We start from the raw sequence: 26,286 nt of genomic DNA on the forward strand, positions 1-26,286 counted from the left end.
GGTTTTTTTTTAAATAAATAGTGGTTTGAAATCCAAAATGTTACCTCATCTGTGTGTGTGTGTGTATTTACTGTATGTATACAGCTTGCTTGTTAGTTTTAAACGCGTTCTTAATGTTCACAAAGTGCCGTCATCTGCCTTGAGTTGTCCTCCCGGTTCTCCCAGTCGTCCCAGGATAGAGGTGCAAAGGTCCTCTCTCCATTTGTTTCTCTTTAATAGAGTTTCCCCATGACCTCAATGCAGACCATCTGCGAGGGGAATCTCAGCCGTCAATCAACGCACACAGGTTATTTTTCTAATCTTGCACAAATAAAGCCCAGCTCTTTGCTCCAGGCTGAGGCTCCCTACATTCCCATCTGTGTTGCTCTAAGAACCTACATGATCCTCTCGGCTTGCTTTCCATCTCTCTGTTCTTTCTTACACTCATTCACTTTTCCCATCTGCTATCTGGTCATAATGGATGTCCCGCTCTGTTGTGCCCCCCCCCTTCAACAGTCAATTAACTACACTTTGAGTGAATGGTTCTGTTTTCCTGGGGAAAAAAAATTAAGTCAAATGTCTATCAACATATAAACTGAGGTGCGTTTACCAGTTATTCTCCACCTTATATGTCACATGTCATTGTTGAGCTGAGTGTTGGTATTTGCAAAACTAACTGCCTTAATGACATAAAATAACATGCATTTACTAGAAACGGTGTGTTAAAATAAATAATCAACCAACCAGACTTGCTCTCATGTGGCCTGGTAAGTAGAAAGAGCTTTCATGGAGGTCTAAGTTCCAACAACTGGGCAAAGCAGCACATCATTACTGCTTGGTACAATATTGTTTACTGTGTCCTGGATAGAGTGTATTCCTGCTAGGTGCCCAGTGCTACTGGGATCCACTGACATCCTGAATAGGAGAAAGTGTTTATTGAAAGGAAAAACAGTCCATCAAGCACCCTAAAAAAAACACACTTCTTGATAGATGCATCTACAGCACTTCAATAAGATGAAGATGGACTTCATGTTAAGACTTGAATGAATTTCTGGAAACATGATTTCACTTTTTAGTACATAATTAAAAAGGAAAATGATATCACACTATCGAGTGTCACCCAATGAGGATGCGTTCCCTTTTGTGTGTGTGGTTCCAAATTTCTTCATGTCAACTCAGAGGAAGTTTTTTCTCGCCATTATCACCTAAGTGGTGGTTGCTCAAAGTGGTTATGGCTCTGGGTTCTTAACTGGAAGACTGGGGGTTCAAGCCCCAGCACTGCCAAGTTGCCACTGTTGGGCCCTTGAGCAAGGGGCGCTCTATCATGGCTGACCCTGCGCTCTGACCCCAACCTCCAAGGATGGGATATGCGAAGAAAGATTTTCCCTGTGCTGTAATGTATATGTGACAAATAAAGGCCATTTCTATTTCTCTAGCTTGCTCATTGGGGATACTTTGATAAATTTATCAATTTAAAATTTCTATGCTGTATTTATATATTTCTGTAAAGCTCCTTTGTGACCAACAATGTCCATTGTTAAAAACAATATTATCTATCTATCTATCTATCTATCTATCTATCTATCTATCTATCTATCTATCTATCTATCTATCTATCTATCTATCTATCTATCTATCTCTCTCTCTATAGATAGATAGATAGATAGATAGATAGATAGATAGATAGATAGATAGATTTGAGTGTTTTATGGTGCCACGACATGATTTAAATTCACACACACCTATGTGTTTCGATGATAAAATGCACATGGCACATGATTATATGAAGCATGTATCTAGCCACCACACTAATACACATTTTCTGTATCTGTTTGTCTGTAATGCTGGCTTTTTTCCAACCTAAGCATAAGTCACACATCTGCGATTTCCCTATGTTTACATGAACTCAATATGCACAGACATGTATTGTTTCCTGCACTCCAGAAATGTTAAAGCACTCCCAATTGGATTTCAAATTGTTTGATTTTGGTAATTTATGCCAGATGTAACCTTTTATTTGGACGTGTGAGGATTTGGCGTGGAGTGTTTTTGGGGAGTGTTGTGTCTCTCGGTGGCTCTGGCCCGATGCCCCACGCCTGCTCTGTCTGGCTCTCTCAGGCTCATGCCCTGCTGTTTGCCACCGTCTCTCTGGTGATGGGCACCATGCCACACATGGCTGATGTGACAGTTAAGTGCTGCACTGAGTTGCCAGTTGGAGTCCCTGGCATCTCCAATGCCCTGATGCCTTATATCTGTTTAATCAGTGCTCAAAAAGCACACGAGGCCTATTGGTATGTCCCCAGGACCGTAAACATGTAGGCCGTGACCATGGCTTTGGCTTTTGGCGTCCGTCATTGTGAACTTGTGTGGAGTTTTGGTCGACACCTTTTATCTTCTCCCTTGAAGTCTCAGGGAAACTGAATTTCGCTGACAAATTAGTCAGTATATCATTAACTCATATGATAGTCTTTGCTATTTCGTTGTAGACGGACTTAGATAAATATTAGAAACACATCTTTCATAGTCTTTGACCTTTCCAGTATATCAGATTATACGCTTAGCACACACAAAATGTAAATCTCCTCGTGAACCCGCACTGTCCTTTGTCTTGCCCTTTGTGTCTGAAGCAACGTAGAACAGCTGTGGAGCCAGCTGTGGACAATATCTATGAGGCGAATAGGAATGTCTCTCTTCCTCCCACTGAACGGTTGCTCTTCCTGTTTTCAGCTCCAGAACAAACTATCACACTTCAAGTTATCCAGTACAAGTCAGTACTATTTACGAATTCACTAAAATCCTGCCAGCTGCTAGTGAAGGTGTTTCAAACTGAAGCCATATACTGCAAGGCTTTCCTTACTCGGCTCATTGTTATACAGGAAGTTCTGCTACCTGAGTCCTGAACTGGATGACTCCTAGTCTCAAACTGCTCTCTGAGGACCACCTGAGAGCCGGGGACTCAGAATCAAGTTGCCTGGCTTTAATCCCGCAAAGAATGTGCCTGTGATTTCCTCACTAGTGGCGCTGAGTGAAACTCAAAAAAACCTTCTGAATAGATTTTCTGGTTCTCCAATGGACAAACCTGTTCATCCAAAAAGCATCTGCTCAAGCTTGTGAAAATTTAAAACACTTTTTTCGTAGTTGATATCATGCTGCACTGGGATCTTCATTAATCTGCTAAATTTTACTTAAGAGCAGTGAAGTGTGACGCGTTTTCACATCACTGGATCTAAATGGCTTCAAGTGATGGACATTTTGATAAGTGAAAGTGCTCTACGACTGAAGCCATCCCTTTGTCGGCTGAGCAGAAAGGGGAGACTTCGGGGAGGATAAACTTTGCTTAGATGAGAGGAAAGGCAAGCCTTTTATCTTGGGCAGGCACTGTATTCTACACAATGTCTCTCCAGTACAGCCTAACAAAGAGCTCCTTATGTACTTCCTCTGGGCTGGCAGGCCTAATACCGCAGTGCTGGGGACGGTTGCGAGGAGACGTCTTTTAGATACTGAGCTTTGGATGGTGTGGTGGATAAAGAACAATTCACTGGTTCGGTAAAGTGTGTGTGTGCGGGTGTATGTTCGTTGTGCCCTGCTGAAAGGTGGTGGCTAAACCCCAAATGAGCTAGCTCCGCTGTGAAACCTATCTCTGCCCCATGTCTACCTTATTTGAACTTCCTTGCTAGGCTTGCTCACTATTCACATCCTTTATCCTAAAAAGGGTCATTTGGAATGTCATGTAGCTTTTTACTGAATGCGAGCATCTAGCTAGCTGCCTACTTTGGCAATCTGCTACTCTTAGACTCTCTGCTACATTCCTTACACGACCCAAACCTTGAATTCATGAAAATCTATATCTCTACCTCGGTGGAGTCTGTCTTGTCATTAACTCTTGCTGAACCCTCAAAAGTCCCAAAAGCCACCCGCCCTCCATCGTCATGGTTGGATGCCTCCCGTCCTGATGCTGTCTGTCCTCAGCAGGGTCTCTGTTGATTGGCTCGGTGTGTGTCCTCCTCAGTGCCGTGGTGTGAATGACGGCCCCTGTCAGTGCTGACGGGCTTCCCCGCTGCTCCATATTCTTCCTCTGACTGACAGTTGCTCGTACCTCCTCTGAGCCACCCCAAAGGATTGCCTGTGTCATGGCAGGGCCACCTCGCCCTCTAAAGGAGAAAAAAAAGACTCTTGGCAGAAAGTCTTTAATGTTGCTCCCAGGACACTGAGAGTGTGAGTGCTGACCTCGAAACAAACACAAGACTCTCTCACTCGCCTCAGACAGACTTCATTGAAAAGGTTGGATCGCCATGGGTTACACCAGTGCAAGTGAACAGAGATGGGCTCTTTTAATGATTTATTCCCACTACATTGTCTTCATGAGGCAATAATCAAATGAACAAACTTTATTTAGTTTTAACATGACCCAAAGGATGTTGTTCTTATTATATACATAATTGGCATTAGAAATAACACTGGCACTAATTAAACCTTTAGGAATAACTGGAATTAATTATCAAGCTTAATACTTTAATAATGAGCAGTGGGTGTTTGTATGACAACTGATCCTGCTCTGCTATTCAGTGTCTCTGGCCTTCAGAGACAATCTGTTAATATAAAGTTTGCTTCATCTTTTTGGTGGTTTGTTACAATTTAGTTTTCGTTTAGTTTTAGTTTCATTTAGTCTGTGGAGATTGGTGTCTGATTTGTGTGGTCTTGTTCTGTTCTCTGATTGACTTAACCATGTTCCTGGGACATACAAACACGTATGTTATGACTGGAGTCAATTAACTCCTATTGTCCCGCTCTTATTGTCCTAAAGCAGATGTCTTCTTCTTCTGTGGAGTGACAGGTGGTCATTTGCATTGGCCTATAGGAACAGTATGTATAGTAGAAAAAAACTTCTTTACTGCACTTATGTATATTCTGGAATATATCTACTTTACTTCATTGTAAAGGATTGTGTCTGTTTTTTGTTTTTGTTTTTTTTTACTTTTTCGTTACAACTTGGAATTTTTAATGTTAGCATTAAAAAGCATAATTTAAAAACTTTTATGCAGACCAATTTCCCCTGATACCATTGTAACTTAACAAAATTTTAAATCAGCAGAAATCAGTAAATACTTTTATTCATTTGCATAGGATTTTTATCTATAGTGATCAAAAGCAGATACAAGTGAGGATTAAGGACTTTACTCAAGGGCCCAATAATGGATAACAGGCTGTTCTGGGATTCACACTGATCTACTCTTGCCCCAAAATGCACACAGCACATATCATGATAAATTCTTTGAATCATTCACCTACATGTGGGTGATAAAAAAGATAAACTAATAACTTGGTTATCTTATGCAAGATGATATTGGATATCTGCAAGTTTTGAATACTGCAAATACTGAAAATCAGATCAGAGAAAAACGTTTCTATTTTGCTGATACACTGATATGTAAATGATTTGGCCTTCACAGACAGCAGATCTCAACCCAAGTGAACTCACATTTGAGATTTTGGGCTGGTGTACGAAACAGAATTCTCCACAACCATCATCAAAACGTCAGTTGAAGGAATATCCTTCGGAAGAAATATGTTCATTGCCTCCAGTACAGGTCCCGAGATTTGTAGATTATGTGGCACAGTCTACTGAGATCTTCTGGTGGCTCTTGGTGGCCCAACACCATACTCACCATTACAGATGTTTTATGTCAATTAATGTTCTAATTATAATGTCTGAATTAGGGTGATTGTAATAGCTCTAGTAGTTCATAGATTTGAATGTCTGAAAAAGCATCAAGCACATAATACCTGGTTTTATTCTAACCTTGGGTTTCTGTTTGTGTGGAGTTTTGCATTTTGTCCTCGTGAATGCAGTCCAGGTTTTCCAGGTTCCTCTCACCTCCACAAATCACCACATGCTGGTATGCTTTGCTAAATGAGTGTGTGATTGTGAGTGACTGGTGTCCTTCCAGGATGTTGTCCCACCTCACATCCAGGGTTCCTGTGAAAGCTTCCAGATCCACCATCACCCTGAACTGGACAAAGCAGTTAATAATGAAGATGAATATTGATATATGGTACATTCACTTTTTCTCTTAGTAATTTATAAGAAAGCATATAAAAACCATAAAACAACATGGAAAGATTATTGGTTACAGTGTGTCCAATATTCTGCAGCTATAGGGAGCCTTATAATGTTAAAACATTATGCTATAGATTAAAAAAAATCATAGAATATTATACAACAATTCAAACACTAAGCATACCAGCTAAACTAAGATTTTATTTTAAAACCTTTTTTCTTTTTTTGGAAACCTGACATCATTTTAAAATAATTAATTTTTTTAATGACTTAAAAATTCCATGTCCTTCGATCTTACTGAGGCTCAAAATGTGATTCAGTATTATATTAATATATTAGAGTGGAGAGCTTATTATTTCAGCAAACCTAAAGAGGTCATAATGTGTTAAAATGTAGAGTTGCAATATTTTTTATATTGATTTCCTGGATTTGTGAATTATAAATGGTGAATTTATTGTAAAGAATTTTAGATCAGAATACGATCCTAAAAGAAATCAGTATGACCTACAACCATAATAAATATTTAACTTTGTAGTGGTAGATAGTAGGTGATAATGATTTCCACCATTATTATATGAACCGTTTAATAATTTGCACTGAATATGTAAACAAACTGTCAGAATTTATTTACCTACATTAAAACCTGAGTGACTCTGGCATAATTATCAAATTGCCACCTGTTGTTGACATCTGCTTACACAAAGTTTTAGAATTATAGGAATAAAACACAAACCAGCAAGCTCTTTTCTTGTAATTGCCAGACAGCCTGTCCCATGTGGGCCTAAATTTGGTTACAGGAATTAAGCCCATATTGCAAACCCAGATGTCCATCAAAAATCCATTGAAATGTATTCTGCTTATACTTTAAATCTTTAAACATTGCCTTCTGCTCAAAAAGCACCAAGAAATCGCTAAGTATGTAGTGTGCCATGTGCTATTCCTGACCACTCCAGCTAATAGTTATGTATGATTGTAGCACACCCTGTCTGTGGATTAACTTCTTCACATTCTTATTAAGTTTAGAATACTTATTCATTGAAACGAATTTCTAGTAGAGGATAATATGAAATAATTGACATAAACCCCTATCACTTGTTACTCTGCATGCTCCACCATCAATTTAGTAGCAAATGAATATTGTTGTTGTGACACTTAAACTACAGGCTTTAACGAATCGTCTCGCCCTTTGGGCCAATACAGAAATGTGGGAAAGGTTACCGACATATAAAGAACACCACTGCACTGAGGGGGTAGCGAGGGGTTTGTTCTTCAAGGCTGTGCTGCTTTGTGAAATGCCTCCTCGACCCTCGGATGCCAGTCGCACTGCGCCCCTGACTTAAAGGCACGGTCTCACACAAACCAACAATTCACTCAGAGGGAAGCAGCTACTGGCGGGAACATTCTGCGAGGAGGCGGAGGTTGGGAATTCGCAGCCGAGGGAAAAAGGTCTGGATAGGTTACAAAGAGAGTCCCAAACATGGCACAAAGCTGGCATTCACTCCCCAAAGCCCACCACGCATGCTTGGGAGGCAGGTTGACGCTCACTCGAAATGTCAAAAGTGAGAATGTTGTTCATTTGCTAGCATGTCTGAGAATCAAAAGCAATGTAGCAAGAGTGGGATGAAAAGCACATGTTCAGATTCAGATCTACATGTCATGAGAGCAACCCTCAGAAGACAAGCTTTTGCGTGTTGGTATAACCTGACTGCTGCCATTTGAGGGAAAGCCAGTGGTTAAATAAATATAGGAAAAGGAGGAAAAACGCTACTTCGAATTACTGTAAGCAACTGCATGAATGCTGCTATTAACAAAAGCCACCTGTAACAGTCTGAATGTTTGGACACTTATGAGAAAGAGTAACATGACGTATGTACGATGAGGGTTATTAGATGTGTCCTGGAGTGAGTAGGTTGTGTGTGTGTTTTCTGAATTTGTCATAGAATTTTCTTAACGAAAGCTGAAAGTTACAGTCAGAAATAAAACACAACCGCCTGTGCTATTATAGGACGATAATCAATACTGGGTAATACTCTTACACCAAAGGCCATCTAAAGTGGCTTATTCTCCTTATACTACAACAATTTGGCAATGATTACAAATGATAATTAATTAATTAATGAACAAGTCATTTCACTTATGTTATTGCAGCTATAAATGATCACTCCCTTACCAGCCTCTGTATTTTTCTCTCTTGTAATTAATAAGACAAAAAAAATGGTCATGTTAGAGATAAACCAGAAAGCACAAAGTCCCCTGCAAAAGAGGATAACTTTCTGATCCTGGAGGCTCCTTCCATAAACATCTCCTCTGACACCTACAACACATCAGCAATTAGAAATATTTTTCCTTTGTTAAACAACAGCACACTTTAAACCTACTTATCTATCATCTGTTATATCTGTAAAAGAACAAAAATCACTTGAACTATAACTTGAGCAGTAATAAATTGAACACCTCATCAATGTGGATTAACGTCCTGAAACACTTGAATTTATTTGCACTTGCCATGTTGGACATTGTGTCTGTAATATTTGATTATATATTATTACGTTGATTTTTTTAAATATGGAAATTGCTGAATTGTTGTGTCTTTTGCTGCCTTCCAGTGACCTGGCCAGGTCACTCTTATAAAAAATTATTCATTATTAATGATATTATTAATAATGATTATTAATGAATGTTTTTTTTCCTGGTTAATAACTAACTGATGAGTTTTTTTCCTGGTTAATAACTAGCTAACTTAATCTGCTTATAGATAATATTAGAATATGTAGAATCTTTGCTATATAAGTCCCTGTGAATGAGCAGTTACTTTAGAAATGATGGTGTTAAATTGATGTCAAAGTTCGAAATAATAAGGATGTGCGACATTTACCATTTAACTTAAACTAGTTATAAATAAGTTCAAAATATATATATAACCACCTTTTTGGCACTGATGTAACAACCAGCTACAGTGACAGTTTTTGAAATATAGATTTCAAGTATATTTTACACATCCCTTAGTGTAAACAATATAGCTGTATAGCAATATAGCCTAGCTGTTTTGATATATCCTTTTTAATATAGATGCAAAAAAAAATAAGATTTATAGTTATGAGAATTTAATCAAATTTCACGTCATGGTTTTCTCATTTTTAAAAATATTTTAAATAGCACAGACATTCAGTATATAAGAATTAAATTTAGGTTATAGTAAACACTAATGAAAATAAATGAAAAAACAAACAAACAACTAAAAACAAAAACAAATTCAAACAACAAGCAACATGTAGTGCATCTTTTCTCCATGTGTGATACTGATGCTGCTTCACAGGCCCTTTGGTGGTTTCATATTTAAATAACATTCAAGCCTTACAAATGTGAGACTTTCCTTGTGAATAAAAAGGTATAAATAAATAAATAAATAAATAAATAAATAAATAAATAAATAAATAAATAATCAATCCTTGGTTGTTGAAATACTGAGAATGCTACATTGCAGTCTATATCTGTCTTCTTAGTATCTGGTCTGTGCCCCGTGTAAGCGGTGTGTGATATCTGAACCGTGCCTCGCTCTCATGTCTATGAAACTCGCCGCTTTTGTATGGGGAAATTAATTCCTATTTGGGCCTCCCCTCATTGACTAGAGGGGTGTCAGGGGAAGGGGGCTAAAGTGTGTGTGTGTGTGTGCATGAGTGTGTGTGTGTGGAGAAGATATGGGGAGGGCTGTCCAAACTACAAGTCAAACAATATACAATAGACAAGAATGCAAATAAAGTTTATATCGCATTTTCTCACAAAAACCCCTCACTGGTGTTCCCCTTGCTGCACTCCTCAGGACGCCATAAAAGACTCGTGCTCCTAATGTACACTGCTTAAAAAATTAAAGCCCTGCCTGAAGAGCTTGTGTGTGTGAGTGTGTGTGTATGAGAAAGAGAGAGAGAGAGAGAGAGAGAGAGAGAGGGAGAGAGAGAGAGGATTCCAGATCCTGATCCTGTCATTATAGGCAGCTGCGGAGGCTGGAGTCATTGCTTATGCACAGGGCCGTGTGTGTGTGTATGTGTGTGTGTGTGTGTGTGTGTACGTGTGTGTGTGAGTGTGTGTGTGTGTGCCTGCGTTTTCCCATAATGCAGTGTGATAAGGATTGGCCTACATGAGGCTGAGTGTGTGGCATCTGATGAAGGCTTGATTAGGTGTGTTATCTGCTGCTGAGCTGCTCCTGATGAAAGCTCCTGAAAAGGCGATGGCTGGGAAAACAGCAGACGGCTCCATCAAATGGCAGTTATGCTATGACATGACAGCCAGGACCTGGTGGATGGTGAGTTTGGTTCTTTTTTTTTTTTTTCTCTCTCCCTACATATTTTCTTCCATACCTAATGGCTTAGACGTATGACCAGGTAACTCCTCCTTCAGAGCTCTTCGTTGCATTGCTGATGAGGTTAGCATTGCAAATTTTCCAAAAGCTTTTGAGGCAACACTCGAAAACCATATTGTCTTTAGAGTACCATGAATGAATTATATATTGTAAATGTCATCCTATTATCATTTAATAATCTTGCAAGCTTTTGGTGAATATTTGCCTGAACTTGTACTGAACATAAAGTTATTCTCACCTCTCATTGCGACCCCTCTTCAGATGTTTGGCGTGTGTGTTGTTCAGTGAAGTGTGTGCAGGGGCCACGCGTGTGTCGTCAGGGTCAAGCAGGTTGAGCGGGTTGCGTAACCCTGCGCTTGGCTTGATGTCAGAGGGTTAAGGCTGTATTGGGGAGTCCACTCTCTCCTCGTCAGGGGGAAAAGCAGTCTGTCACGCTGTGATAGGTTACAGATCATATCGTAATCAGCCGTGTGTTGTTGTAGTCCATGTTGGATCCAGTTTTGCGATGTGGTGAAAGCAGCAAGTGGTAACTCAGAGTAGTAGCATTTGACTCATGAGCTCTCCATTTAGGAATTGGAAACGAAGTGAAATCCAAGTCTTCACCTTGTTTCTGTGTCAGCCTTCGTTCAACACCGGTTTGCTGCAGAAATGATTTCGTCGGAATTTTTCTACTGCTGCCACTGAGTTTACTTCAAAAGTTTGGGTCTTGTTTCAGGTTTTTATGAACACGGCGGTGTTTAAGATATGGTCGTGCCCTGCACTTGCTGACTTTTTTCTCTCTGTTTGTCCATTTTGCACTGCTGGCGAACAATGGGCTTTTGTCCTCTGCCTCTGCACTAAATGAAACTACTGCTGGATCTTAGTCTACTAGGAATATTAATTCCTTCTCAGTGTTCTCTGGGCTAACTTTTTTACTTTTCCACTCTCAGTCAACTTGTCTTTAACAATTCCATCTGTGTGTCGTTACACAAGTGCATGTGCTGGGCTTAAATTGTAACCTTTTTTTAACTACTTTTATTTTCAATCTCTGACTAATTCTGATACATTTCTTTCATTTTGTTAATTTATAGAAATAAGGAAATAATTTTTCCAAGTCTCTTCCAACGAAGATGTGGTTTCTTTTTAATAATTTTAATAATTTTTTTGTTTTTGCATTAGGACCTATTCTATTGCAAGAAATGTCACTATATGAAACACATGAATTGTAAGAAAACAAAACTTTCTTGATTTCTAGAAAGCAGAATTTAAAAAAAAATTCAACAAATAAAAATAAAAATAAAATTACAATTTAACTAGTTACATCTGAGGTAAAACTGTATATATGATTGGTAGGAAGTTTTCTTTGCCTGCTTAGTCTGTGGAACGTTTGGGATTTTAACAAGCTTTAGTATGTTGTAAATATGAGCTTTTGCAATAACTTGTTGAAATCTTATTTTAGTCAGAATATTTATCAAACCTTAAACTAGTTTAAGTTTAAGCTTTACTTTATCACCACATGAAGTTAGCAATTTAATGGAACTTGTTTTAAATAAGACTTTATTATTATTTTTTTCCCTTATTTTGGACATACATTTTACTCAATACCTCAGGTATTTGTGACGAATGCATGTTCTGTGTAAAGCTTGGTGAAACTTGTGGGTTCGCGGTTCGGAAACACGCTGAAGGGACAAGAGAGAGATATCAGGTCACATGAGGACTCACCTGCTGAATGCTGAACTGCATTTAAACCTGCAGGTTTATTTACAGGTGACAAAGGCTACGGCAGTGGCTCATAAAGAAGGGCTATATTTTTTATTTAATTCAAGTCATTATATTTATTATCGTGTTCTTATAGTAGTTAACTGATCTGAGTGGTCCCTTGAAGTGAATGAGATTAATTTATACCTTAGTAATGCAAAAATGGTACAGTTTTAAGTAACGCCACGGAAATGTATTGTGCCTGTGGAAAGATCAGGAACAGAAAGCTCTATGCATCTAATAAATGGGCATAATATCATTGTACAGTTTTAAAGTATGTTTTGAAATGAATCTGCACTGATGGCGTATGTGGGATTTGTTTTAAATGTAAAGGACTTTCTTGTATATAAAAAAGTTTGCTGACTTAAAAGGTAGAAAGAGTAACTAAGACCTACAGGATGCTGAATGGAGCAGATGCTGGGGTGGCCTGTGCAGAGTGGAAACCTGCATTTATCACTAATCCTTGTTGCCAACAGTCGTTCATTAAGGTAAACGATTATGACCCCCCCCTCCATTTTCTTTGTCGATTTTCTCACCGTTATTTCTCAGGAAGCTCCTGGCTGGCTCGCTCTGTACAGCTGGGAGACTGATGTCAGTTTGTGTGCAGCCTCCGAGCAATCTGGCCTTCAGACGATGCTCCTGCTTTCTCGGCCGAATGTGGGTCAGAGATTAGCATAATACCAACTAATCATGAATAACATTAGCATTTACTAAGGCAGTAATTAAAAGGATTAGTAGAAGGGTAGAAATAAATGAGGAATCCCTCCAGTGGCTGTGTTTATGATATGCACTGAAGGCTACTGGGCTGTAATGCTAAGGAACATGGTGTCTCACGCACACAAGTGTCTTGATATTTTTATTTTTTTTTTATCATTTCTTTTAGGTTTGAGCAGGTGACCATGCGCCACTTGGGTTTAGGATTTTAAATGCAAAATGCAAAATTGGCATATCTGAATAAAAATGATCAGCCAAAGGGGATTTTAATCAGAACCCAAAGTCAATTAAAAATTTGGGAAAGCATGCCAGGTGATTTCCTGCTCAAACTTGTTAACTGAATGTCTCTCGCTTTAAGCGGTCATTAACACGAACGTTGACTGTTTTGAGGGAGTCAGTTTTTGGAGGCGGTTTTCAAATTTCTTGAACATTTCTTGAAAAGTTACACTGAAGTTGTACTATGATTTCATTTATGTGCTTTCATTTCATTGTTTTTATTAAACATCAACCAAATGCACCCTTTGGTTAAATATGACACGTTTCCATCAGAAATATTACTGATGATAAATGTGTACTGTCGCTGATAAATAAATAGACAGACAAACAGACAGACAAACAAATAGATAGATAGATAGATAGATAGATAGATAGATAGATAGATAGATAGATAGATAGATAGATAGATAGATAGATAGATAGATTAAACAAATGAAAAATAAATAAACAAATGAAAAATAAATAAACAAATACATAAATAGTAAATAAATAAATAAATAAATAAATAAATAAATGACTGTATAATAGGCTTTATAGTTAAATAACTGAGTAATACAGTAGGCTGATGTTTATAAGGTTAAATACTAGTCCATACTATGGATATTGGATTTATTTGTATTCATGGTATTTATTATTACTATAGCCTAATAAAGTATTATTATTATTATTATTATTATTGCTGTTGATGTTGTTGTTATTATTATTGTTTATTTATTTATTTATTAATTTTTAATTTATTTATGATGCCTTAGTTTTACTCAGGCTCACATTTCTTCCCACCTCCTATTTTTAATCTCTGTGAACAGACATGAGTTTAGATTGACACACATCTGAATTCACATTCAGTATCTTCTCACACTCTAATAACACGTTACAGAGAAGAACAGATGGCAAAAACAAGAGCAATAAATAGCTTTTGTTTGACCATAGCAGATAGTGAAGAGGTTGGTGAAATCTCAGCGTCCTGCAGCACATTTTTGAACACTGAAGGTGCCACATGCCACATATAACGCTGAAACCTATTTGTGTAATTAGTGTTAAAATGGGGGCCTTTTCAAGTAGCATGTAAGGGCTGAGTCCCTTCGGTGCTATAGCCCTGTGCAACGGTGCCTAACGAGGATCTGCCCTGTGTAATTACAGAAAAATGGCTCTCTTTGTTGCCAAAAGGTTCAATGGGAGAGGGAAGTAGATGCAAGATGAGGACAGATACAAGGGGACGAGAAAGGAGAAAAGAGGCCCTGCAGCACAGCACCCGGTTTATATAAAGATGGAACGGCATGTTTGAAATGCCTGCAGTACGAGGACATTCACACACCAGACAAATATTCCACCTAGATGAGTACTGCAAAGGTTGTTCCTCAAATTTTGAATCTCAAATAAGTGCAAAGTAGAACAGTGTAGTGTCGTAATATTGTCCAGTCTTTCTGCAGTGAAAGCCAGAACCTGCAGTTCAAATTAGAGTTAGGGTTAGGACTGGAATCAAACCTGGAGCTTTTGTTGTGAAGATTTTCTATATTCTTTTTGCTGAACTCCAGAGAAAACCCATGACCTCAGGACATGAATATCATCTGTAGAAAATGTTTGACTTTTAGCTGGAACTGCCATGTCCTTTGCTTTTTTATTTAATGGCTAAAGCAATAAAGAAAATATAATAAAACAACTGTCATGTGTGCAACAGTGCTTACATCCCAACAGGAGAAGTTTATGAAGTGACATGTTTAATAAAGACATAATACGGGAGGCCAGCAGAAACACACATTTCATGCGACGGAGGTGCAGGCTTGTCATGTCAATCAAGACCTATTGAAGTAGGGGAAAGCACAGACACACAGAAGAAGAAAGCAAGTACATAGTTTGTTTTGCGACACTCCGGAGGCCTGCTGCTCTTTTCTTTCCGCTGTGTCTGCGTGTGTGTGTGTGTGTGTGTGTGTGTGTTTTGAAAATAAGTACTGAGATTTGAGCAGAATTCCTTGTTTACACCTTCTCTCTGTATATTTGTATACAGCTGTCATTGCTTCATTGTTGCTCTTCCACTTGACTGCCTACATACTGATTTCAAAGCACTACACACACACACACCACATGAACGTGCGTACACACACACACAAACACACACACATACACACACACACATACACACACACTATCCTTGTTCATGCAGGTAGACACACACACACAGCCTTAGTAAACAAAAGGAAATTCTTTGGCTCTTTTAGTTTTGGGTTTCTGTAAATAAATAAATAAATAAAAGTTAATTAATAAATAAAAAATAATAATAAATACATAAACAAAACCTATTGTTATTATTTATAATAATAATAATAATAATAATAATAATAATAATAAGAAGAAGAAGAAGAAGAAGAAGAAGAAGAAGACTAGTTACCTTTTAATTTTTTTTTTTTTTCATGAGATGTTTCTCGCTAGTTGACCACATTATATATATATATATATATATATATATATATATATATATATATATATATATATATATATATGTGCTAAACAAAAATTATCTCATCATATTTTATTACTATGAATAAAAGTAAATTGCGGCCATTGTTAAAAAAATATTATAAATGAGATTGCTGAGGAGTTAAATTTAACATTTTAGGAGTTACAAAGGTCAGATGTCACTGTAATTATGGGATCATCAATCTATCCAGGTCGCTTTATTGTTTAACAACCCCAGTATTTCAGTTTGCTCATGCAAAGTTTTCTCATTAAACAAACAGAAACACGTTCAAACATCCGAATTCATCACTGGACATTGTCCAGCTCGCCAGTAATTACAGTTGGTGTTGTCTAGAAGGTGTTCTGACGCCCTCTGCTGCTGAATTTCTGAATTTTTTCTTGGATTTAGAAAATTTCTTGAATTTATCTCCACATCCACTTCATAAGTCTCAGAAAAGGTGAAGTGGAAGGAGAAACAGCTGCAAACAGATGACATTTTGTATTAAAGCACAATTAGCACTGGGCGATATGGACAGCACAGGCTACTGCATTACGATTTTATTGCACCATATTGAGGAGGCGATGTGCCTTGCCAATCTTTAATGCCAACCTATTAAAAACCCATCGGCGAGCCTTTAATGTGCCATGCATTATTTTGACACACGTAAATGATGCTTGGTGGTTCATGTGAATGATGTGTTTTAAAGTGTGATTTGTTTGCACATTGCCGGACCGTTGCAAAATTGCTAAATTGACTATTGATATATGGCTTGTTAACTGTGCTGGTATCAGTAAACAAGCAATATATCATGCAAACTTACGTGCGCTTCCGAATGTTGTATGATGTAGTTGGAGTTAAGCATTTTTATACTTTAATTAACTTTATTGCAGTAAAATAAGCTTTGGACTGAAGGTGTTTGCCGTGACCCGGATTCGAACCGGGGTTGCTGCGGCCACAACGCAGAGTACTAACCACTATACGATCACGGCGAGCTACCAAGAGCCGTGGGCAAGCGCGCGCATACACTATCCGCATCCGTGAGAAAAGCGCTCAATTGTAGTTTATGGCACAGGTTACATGAATTCAGGATAGATAGATAGATAGATAGATAGATAGATAGATAGATAGATAGATAGATAGATAGATAGATAGATGGATAGGTGGATAGATAGATAGATAGATAGATAGATAGATAGATAGATAGATAGATAGATAGATAGATAGATGCAAAGTACAGGTACATGGCAGTGAAATGCCGTTTAGCATCTACCAGAAGTGCAAATAGTAGAAATTGTGCAAATGAACAAGTGCAGATAAATATGTAAATATGTACATCAGTAAATAAGGCTATGTCAGTATGTGCATAAAGAGGTATGTGCAAGTTGTATTTACAGCAGATAAAATGTTAAGATAAAGTGTTAAGGAAAGAGCGATTATATATTTGTGCAAAAAGTGTGCATTATGTACACTGTATGTACAACAGGAACATGCGTAGGATGCGTTCGTGATTATGATTCTTAAATATGTATGAAGTTGTAAGTCAAGCAAATGCAGAATTCACAGATTATCAGACATTCTGCAAGCAAAAATAAATAAATAAATAACATCTGGATTAAAAAAAAAACACTTGTCAGTCTAAACACTATTTTTTTGTGATTGATATATAATCAGAGCCATTACAGCCTACTTCCGGATTATCATTCAACATGTGGTATATGATCTTGTGAAATATGTAATGTAATGAACCTTATTAACTGTATTAATAAAAAAAATAATAATAAATAGCAATAAAGTGTTCAGCCATCTTCTTGCCGTGACCCGGATTCGAACCGGGGTTGCTGCGGCCACAACGCAGAGTACTAACCACTATACGATCACGGCGAGCTAGTTGGCAGCTTAGTTCGGGCTTCGTTTTTAGCGTTTTTGTATATGCTACATATTGTTTTAAAAAGGGCTATTTTACACCGTTAACTATAAAAATACTATCAGAACGAGCGTTGCTTTATTTTCCATCCCAAACACAGACATGACGTCTTTACCTTTCCACTCTGGAGCTCTGAGATAAATATAACTTACAGGTAATGGCAGTTTACCAGTGTAGTAACCGCAAGTGTAAATTAATTGCCCCCCAAACCACGTCTAGCTTTTCAGTCATCTTAAACACATTTGCTGGTGTGGTTTCTGACACTTTAGGACACATTGTTATTTATTAAAATAAAACGGAAAAAAGCAGCACGCAGTTTTGCGTCACCCTGCGCACGTGCTAGGAGTGGTGTGTCTGTAACAAATCCAGTGCCTTAAGGCTGCTGAAATGTTTTGGATGAAAATATACTCAGTGGTTTGTTTGGGTTGTAGCATTTTTTGTTGTCGTTTTTGTTGTCACGGATTGCATGGTCAAGGTCAGGTTGCATTGCATGTTGCATGGCCAGGATAATGTTGGTCAATAACCTTGTGCAGTACAGCTTTAGACTTATGTATTAAGAATATATATTAAGCTTTACTTGTTAGCTTCAAGCTTCAGTGTAAAACTAATGTTAACCTTCAAACATCAACAGTGTTTTGTGTTAATAATGTAGGATCTAGATTAAACTGCATAAAATTTATTTTGACCAAATCATTCCTTTAAGAGTGTGCTCTTCACATCAAGCATCCTTATTTCACTGGTAAACATTGGCCTTTACAGGCTATTTAATGTCATTTAATAATAAACACAAACAGGCCAGCCTGTAACATGTTATGAAGTATACAAAAAACAACATGCAACACAAAATAAAGCTATAATAAATTCATAGCACCTCTGTGAAAGTCTAGACTTGGACCATTACAGCAATAATACTTTTGTCTATTTATAGGAAATGTTTAGGACATAAAATAGCAAAATGACCTTTAATGACAAACTCATGTATTGCCAAATCGCCTCACTGCGTGTTTTGCAACAGGAGTATGAATACGCCATGAAAGATACATCCAAAACATTGTAAATCTACTGTACTAAATAGTAAACTATATTTAAACAGCCTTTGCAAGTAATATGGGCCGCTGTCTGACATTTAGCGTGACAGCGTGAAGTTTTATACACGGCCCTGATTCTTAAAGAGGAAATTTTCACATGGCGTGCAGAGGCCTACACCCTTCTCATATGCTCAGCTGTGACCTACCTGAATGCAAAATGATCCTGTAGCCATCTCCAGTCAGCACATAACATTGGTGCTTAAGAGCCAAGCATTGTACATCCTGTTACTGAAACTCCTAAATCCTGCATCAAGATGTCAACATATATGCCTCGGAGACCGCTGGTCTGATTTCTGATATTCTGAAACATTTAACCAACCAAAAGGTTTCAAAGGTTTTAGGCAGGAAGAGGACAATGTCTTCAAAATTCAATGTCAAACAAAATTTTCTTTTCTTTAACAAAAAAGGAGTCTGCACTCAAAATGCCCATTTCATTATCTATCTATGTGTTTGTATGTATTTTGCCTTAATATTGATTATTACATTTTAATTTTCTTATAAATTAAAACAATATAACTGATATCCAAATATCCTGATATTTTTTTTTTACATCACACACACACACACACACACACACACACACACTTCTGTCCCATTGATCCAAACCCGTATTACAACATACTGCATCCTTTTTTAGCCCAACTTTACCCACTCATTTATTTAAGCACAAAGTTAACAGACATGTATAAGAGTCATACATTTCTATCAGACTGTATATGTCAGAGGGTTTCTTAAAATGTTTATTTTTTAAATGATGACTAAATGATGAAAAAATATATATTTTATTTCGCTTGCTCTTTCTGTATACCACCAAAATCAAACAAGCAAACAACCAAAAAAATAACATTTGTGCCAAGACCATAAAGATTAAATATTAAGAAACAATAACCCAAATTTAATCTGTGATATTAAGATTTTAAAAGATTTTTTATTGAAAAAAAAGAGAAGGAAAACATGAATACAATTATAGAGCTACATAAATGCATTGCTCTGATATAATAGTTATAATAAAGAAGGCTGGCAAATGCAAACCTGAAAGCAAGAGAACATGCAATATATGCAGAAATAATTTATTTGCATTTAGATCAATTGGGAAAATCTAAATATTTTACATATAATTTGTTAAATAAAACAACATTATTGAAATGAACTTGTACAAAAACAAAATTTCTGCAGTGGTGAACAGCTGAAAATGTTCATGTGCTGCTCAGTCTGTCATCAAAAACACTATATTATTACAAATATATTTAATATATCTAAAGTCTGATTTACTCTGCCATGTTTAGTTTTATTTATATAACTGAAGTCATGCAACATTTTGGCAGTAAACAGTACTTAAATACATAAATAAATAAATAAAAAAATTCCTGCTATAAATTCAATTTGTTTATTAGGCTATAAAATAGGTTTATGTTTCTATTAGTTTTTATTATTATTATTATTATTATTAATAATAATAATAATAAAGATGGCTACAGGTTAGAAGCATGGAAAGAAAGAAAGAAAAAAAACGTGCACAGAAACACAAGCAGCACAGAAGTTTAATAGAGCAAAGTCTTCCTAGTTTTCTTTAAAAAATGCCCACAAAACAGTTTCTATTGTAGAGAAAGAAAAAAAAGCGAATACAGGAATTTATTTCTCTTACATAACGGAGTTGAAGGGTTCCTGAGCTGCCACGTATAGAGGATTTCCCCCGAGTTTGGGAGAAACCTGCATTAAACACTCACTTGTGGGTTTTTTTCCGAGTGCATTAATCAGTGTGCACCGTGACTCCATACTTAATCTCGTCTAGATGTTCCGTAAAAAGGTTAAGACAGCTCTCAGGATTGGAAATCCTCAATCTGACACATTGTCATAGCCCACTGTGAAGAAGCAGGACGCACGCACGCACGCACGCGCTCTCTCTCCCTCTCTCCGTGCTCGCGCCGCACACGCCGCGAAAAAGTCTCAGAAGCTCATCAGTCACGTGAGGAAAATAAACACAAAGCACAAAGAGCATTTTTTATTAAACGAGGGGGAAAAAAAACCCCTAGACAGCTGCTTCGTTGATTTCCGGAGGTTGTTGTAGTCGAGTGGGGAAAGTTGTGGGCAGTTTGGAGGAGCACTTCACCATTCCGCCTTCTCCTCCCACAGCACCTACTGCAGCCAAGTTCACTTGCAAACTGCTCCCCTGATTGCTTAGTCAAGTGCGATCGTTTGCACTAACTCGGAGAAATATGACACAATTTAATGCATTGGAAAGTGAAGGGGTTTCAGGTCCAGTTTACTTTTGTTAGGTGTGAAAATTATGCCACAGAATGTAGCTGTGCGTGCATGAGAGAGAGAGAGAGAGAGAGAGAGAGAGAGAAATAAACTCGGCTCTTTTCTGTGCATGTTACTTAATCTGTGTGGTACGTAAGAGAGAAAGAGATTTCTCGCCATGCTCTACAGACTGTGCGGTTTGTTATCATAACTGATTCCGAGGTCAGATTACGTAACTGGCATAAATAGCAATTATGAAAGATACAGTTGTTGATTTGTCGTTGCTATTTCTGATTTTATTCCCACAGACTCCAGAGGAGTCTTTTCATACACAGCACCTTCGGGTGTCATTGTGAAGTCAAATAAGAATGCAAATATATATATATGAAAATAAATCCACATAAATCATACAGAGCTTTCAAATGCGGTCAGATAGCTGGCTTATTAAGAACTGGGAGATTTATTTATTAAACCGTAATAAATGTTGATTCCGTATGTACATTTATTCTGTCAAGCCATATAATGATGCATTTTAGTTAACTGTTTTTGTATAGCTGTGCAGAAGGACAGCTTCTTGTCGTCGTCCCCCACGCACGCACACACACACACACACACACATACTAGTGTGTATAAAAGTGAGATCTGACATGCATCTGGAGCACTATAAAATGAGCAGCAGTTTCATGTTTAAATAAATATTTAATAAATATTCATATTTATATTAAAACAAACAAACAAACAAACAAAAACACTTCAGCATGTACAGTATACCTTCAATTGATTTCAAATAGTTTAGCCATGGGTTCTTTTCTCATAAGCTATTACAAATGCATGAAATAGTATTTCAAAATTGAGCTTGAATTTATTGCGCATAAACAGCTCACTGTCTGTTCCCTACATGTAATTATCATCAGCTTTCAAACCTTAACACCAAGCTTGCATTCAGTTGCAATGTGAGCATGTATGTGTTTAGGTAGAATAATGTTGGTGTGTAAAGCTGTGTATGATGTTTTAACGTTAGCATGGAGAGGCGAGCAGGAATCCTCTGCCGGAACAGAAAGTGTGCTTGTGGAATGGTGGTTGCTGAGGTCTGGATCAATGCCATCATTGTGCTCATGCAATCTTTCTTCCAACAGTGTGTGCATTGCATTTATTCTGTATTATTACAATGGACCATACAACATTTGGAATCAAATGGAATTAAACCTGAATTAAAAGCTCAGTAACATAAATGAATGTTTTTCAACGGGAAACTGCAGTCGATTTCAACCTGAATAACTAATCACTATATTATTATTATTATTATTATTATTATTATTATTATTATTATTATTATTATTATTATAGTTGTTGTTACTGCTCTATATTTATTTCTATATGCATTGCAAAATGTACCAGATTCCTAAAGCTAACTAAACTGTCATAATAAAACAAAATGCGTTTTATGGTATTCTAGTGTTAATAGTGTTATTAAAATAAACAGGATAATAATGTCGGAATCCGGTCATTTTGGGTGTTTTTTGTGTGTGTTTGGGGGGGTGTATTTGCTGCGCGCTCATACGCAAACTGCGCGAGCCCGGCGTTGAAACGGAAGTGCGCGCGGCGGCGCAGGGCGCGGAGCGGCGCGCGGAGGGCCAATAGCGCCTCAGCCAATCAGAGACGAGGACGCCGATTCCAAGAGCTGCGAGCAGCAGCGACGACAAGCAGACAGAGAAAGTAAAGGCGCAGACGTGCCCAGTTCCAAAAACTCTGCCTCTTCTGGATCGCGTTCAACTCAACCACTAAAAACCTATCCAAAAGTCTGACTCGCAGAGGAAGGAAGATTAGAAAAAAAAAATCTGAGGTGTTCGCTGACTTGATTTTGCCTCCTGTCTGCCAAGAATTCTCTTCCGGTGTGCATTTTTTGAGAGCACTGCTGCGTGAAAAGAAAAGAATAGAAAAAAGTCTAAAAAGTAGGCAACGGGGTTCTTTTTGTTGTTTTTTCTCTTTTTTTCAGTCTGAGACATGTGAAGGTACCGGCTTGAGTTTCACACCGCCTCCTGGACACCCGTTTAAATCCATGCAATACAGTGCAATGGTACGTTACCATGGAATATAATATCTTGCAAATCATTTTTTTGTGAATACTTTTTAAGTAAGTTAATGTGCAAAATGTAACCCTCTAGCTTTTTGGAGACGGTAGTCCCATGTTTCGAGTGAAATGCATTTGAAAACTGCTGGAGAAATGGCGGTATATATGTGTCGGATTGTTTATGTTGTGCTTTGGCAGCCGTCCTATGTGGGTCATATCGTCGTGTGTCAGAAGTCGGTGGCAGGGTTTGCGCCTAAAGAGATCAGTCAACTCTTGGCATGTCTCCTGCTTTTAGCTAACTCGCCCCCTTGTAGCACTGCACTTTTGGCACGTTGCACAGCCTGAGAGTGAATACTCGGGCAAGTTGTGTTTTAGCCAAGTGGCTGAATTTTTACAACACCGCTGCTTTCCTCGCGCCAAGTTCACGTTGGACTTGTCCACTTATTTACAAAGGTTGCGTTCCGCACGTTGTTGCTTTGTGACAAACTTGACTTTGAACTTTTATTATTATTACTATTATTTTATAAATATCTCATGGTGTAAAAAATTCTTTCCCGCCTGAATATGCGCAAATAAAGTCTAGTAGCTTGTTTGACCTTGAGCAAGAGGTTTGCGCCGCGGCTTTAAAAGCGCGAGACCCCGGTTTTAGGAAACGTTGTCCGTGTGCGGTTTTTCCCCTCTTTTTGTGCGTTAATGGACGGACAGGGGGGGTGGAGAGCTGGAAAGCTTTGTAGACTTTGACACGAGATTACGACGTGACGTGATGTGAATAAAGATCAGTGTCGTAAACCGAGAGGTCCTGTGATCGGTCAGTCTTCTCCCGGTTCCGCGCGGTCAAGCGGCATACAGGACACACGGCCAGTTCCGTAAAGTGCTTTATTTCCCATCTAGTTGAAGACGCTGTACAAAGTCTATAGTGACAAGTAATTCACTTAACAGTAAGCATGTGATCTGCAATCCGTGATGGGATGCCTTCACTCTGTTTTGTGTCACTTTGTGCACCGTAATTGTAGCTTCACATGCAGCAAATAGTTCTCTCATTATGTGCTATAGATCCACCCATACAAAGAAAAAACAAACAAACAAGCAAATAAACTCATCTACACGTAACCACACAAATAACCGGTTCTGTAGGAATAACACACAGGCCTTATTGCTTTGAGACAATGCTGTGAGGGTTTGAAGAGTTTGGACTGGCCCTGACAATCTGTCCCACCGTGACTTCAACACCGCATGCAAAAACACATGCTCTTTTAACATTGTAAAGTCGGAAAACAATCAAGATTGCGCTGAAAATGACGAACAATGTTCATTCACTAATGCTAGATAGATTGTTAGATCAATTTACTAAACCTGCAGATGTAGCCGACAAAATATCTGCCCAGCGATAATAATGTAAAAGTTATGATCACTTCACACACTCATTACTTTGCATTAATTAGTGTTTTTTTTGAATATCATAATATACACGGGCTTAAACTGAACATAAAAAACATGTTTATGGGAATAAATATAATGATATAAATTTGCAACATAAAATAGGGGAAAAGCCCGTGATCGTTATGGTGTGAGAGGGAGACCTGAAGGTGGGCTGTGTGGTATAGACCGCGTTTGCTGGAAGAGGAGGAGTATTGACTTTGTAATGAAACGAAGAAAAAAAAATCGTGAGACTGATTCGTTAGGATCCAGCAGACTAGAGGGTGTTACCGCTCGATATAATATCGAGTTTGAAAACCGGATCAGAAATTTGGCGCCTTCTAGTTTTCGACCTGCACTTGTGACATTCTTCAAGATTTCCCCTTTAAAGCAGCATCAGAGGGAGAGAGAGACAGAGAGAGAGAGGGAGAGAGAGAGAGAGACAGTGGGGTGTTTTTTTTTCCTCTTCAATTCACTCCGGCTGGAGCTCGCTCTCTGCGGATGCGTGCACTGCTCCTGAAGGCTCTCCGCTTCAGTCTTTTGTGCTTCTGAGCTCTCGTGGGAATCTTTAAATGCTCGAGCTGGGATCTGCGAAGTTCGCCGCCGGTCTCTGATGAAGCTTTGCTCTCGCTTTTGAATGAGGACAAGTTCCACTGGGCCGTGCACGGTGCAGCACGGGCTCGGGAGAATGAACCGATAATAACCGGACTTTTGGTGACCGATCGATCTTATCTGCACTGGCGGCCGAGGTCATGATGTATTCGCCGATTTGTCTAACGCAGGTAGAGCTTTACGGATCGCTTTATTGATTTAGGCTTTTGAATATTGCTGAATAGGCAGCGCTGCTGAGCTTTATTTAGTGAAATGCAAACCAGGTTACAGTACCGACGGTTCAACGTTTGGTCCAAATAGTTATGTTTAATTTGATCATTTGTACAGGATCACGCGCTGAGATGTAACCTAGCATGTAGCGCGCATTAATGAAACCATTCATCATCTTTTACCGCGCTAAGGGTGAAAATTGTGCACTTTTCCTTGACTCGGGACATTATTTTACGTTATACTTTAAAAGTTCCTCGTGTGTGTCCGGGAAGAGTGTAGCGAACTTGAAAGATGTCAGTTACATTATTTTTCAAAAGAGCGCATTAACGTTGGACATTTACATCGTGCGTAAAGCACCGAGTTTAGTTTCGCCATAAATCTCACGCCGGCCGCCGCACAAGGCTGTAGATTTGCAGATGTAAGATTTGTGATGTTAAGCACGCAGAACAGTCAGAAACCGAGCTCAAAGCGAAGTGAAAGAAGCGCTTTAGGTTTGACTCGGTGCTTTTTGACGCCTCTCTGTTTTCTTTTTACTTCTAGTGTACTTGTCCAGAAGCGCGCAGAGAGTTTAAACGCAGAGCCACTAGCCGAGTGAATTAAGATGAAAACAGCGATAAGGCCGATTGAGCGGTTGGACCGAGTCCTCCGGCTTTGGCTGACACAATTTTACTGTTTATATTTTGCTTGGCACCACCGAGTGATTGACTGAGATATGGTTTAGTACAAAGGAGGGCTGAACCTGGCGCAAAGACGAACTTCACACACAGCCGACACATGGATTAGTCTTAATGTAGTTTACTCTAGCCCTAGACTTTACATTATATTGGATATTGCATAATAACATGCTTTAAAAAAATCCGAAAACAAACTATAACCAGCTGTCGAATATTTATACCTGCATGCTTAATGTATAACTACATCAATTTATTACTAAACTGAAAGTTACAAGGAGAAAGTCCTTTAACCACCAGCCAATTAAAGGAATTATCCTTATAATAACGGCATAATGATATAGTGGATCTTTCTGTCATATAATTATATCTGGAATTATTGCAGAGTTATCATTAAGTAAAGTATCTTTGAGTAAGATCATATGGAGTACATTTTAATGTCTGTGGATTTAAAGTCTTAGTAAAAAATTTCCTTTC

The 26,286-nt window shown here is 38.2% G+C and overlaps 1 protein-coding gene, 1 long non-coding RNA gene and 2 other non-coding genes across 10 annotated transcripts in view; 1 reads left to right on the forward strand and 3 right to left on the reverse strand.

Annotated features, from left to right (window-relative positions):
• Nucleotides 1-1,734: 1,734 nt before the first annotated feature.
• On the reverse strand, nucleotides 1,735-11,327 carry LOC131355835 (uncharacterized). The gene is made up of 3 exons (XR_009204948.1): nucleotides 10,633-11,327; nucleotides 5,780-5,990; nucleotides 1,735-4,130 (listed from the first exon to the last, which is right to left on the reverse strand). It is a non-coding gene; the product is annotated as an uncharacterized LOC131355835 (long non-coding RNA).
• Nucleotides 10,190-26,286, forward strand: part of LOC131355833 (nuclear factor 1 B-type-like) — a 90,527-nt gene continuing 74,430 nt past the window's right edge. For 2 of the 7 annotated variants that reach the window (XM_058394354.1, XM_058394357.1), the window contains exon 1: nucleotides 22,522-22,906. In XM_058394354.1, coding sequence (XP_058250337.1) covers nucleotides 22,889-22,906 — 18 coding nt within the window. In that variant the 5' untranslated portion in view covers nucleotides 22,522-22,888. Of the gene's footprint in view, nucleotides 10,338-22,521; nucleotides 22,907-24,545; nucleotides 25,099-26,286 lie in introns of those variants that run through there. The other 5 variants (XM_058394351.1, XM_058394352.1, XM_058394356.1 and 2 more) reach the window with 5 other exon arrangements.
• Nucleotides 16,494-16,565, reverse strand: trnah-gug (transfer RNA histidin (anticodon GUG)). Its single transcript has one exon. It is a non-coding gene; the product is annotated as a tRNA-His (tRNA).
• Nucleotides 17,386-17,457, reverse strand: trnah-gug (transfer RNA histidin (anticodon GUG)). The gene has a single exon. It is a non-coding gene; the product is annotated as a tRNA-His (tRNA).

This window comes from Hemibagrus wyckioides, linkage group LG07, assembly GCF_019097595.1.
Source record: "Hemibagrus wyckioides isolate EC202008001 linkage group LG07, SWU_Hwy_1.0, whole genome shotgun sequence".
Classification (NCBI taxonomy): Eukaryota; Metazoa; Chordata; class Actinopteri; order Siluriformes; family Bagridae; genus Hemibagrus; species Hemibagrus wyckioides.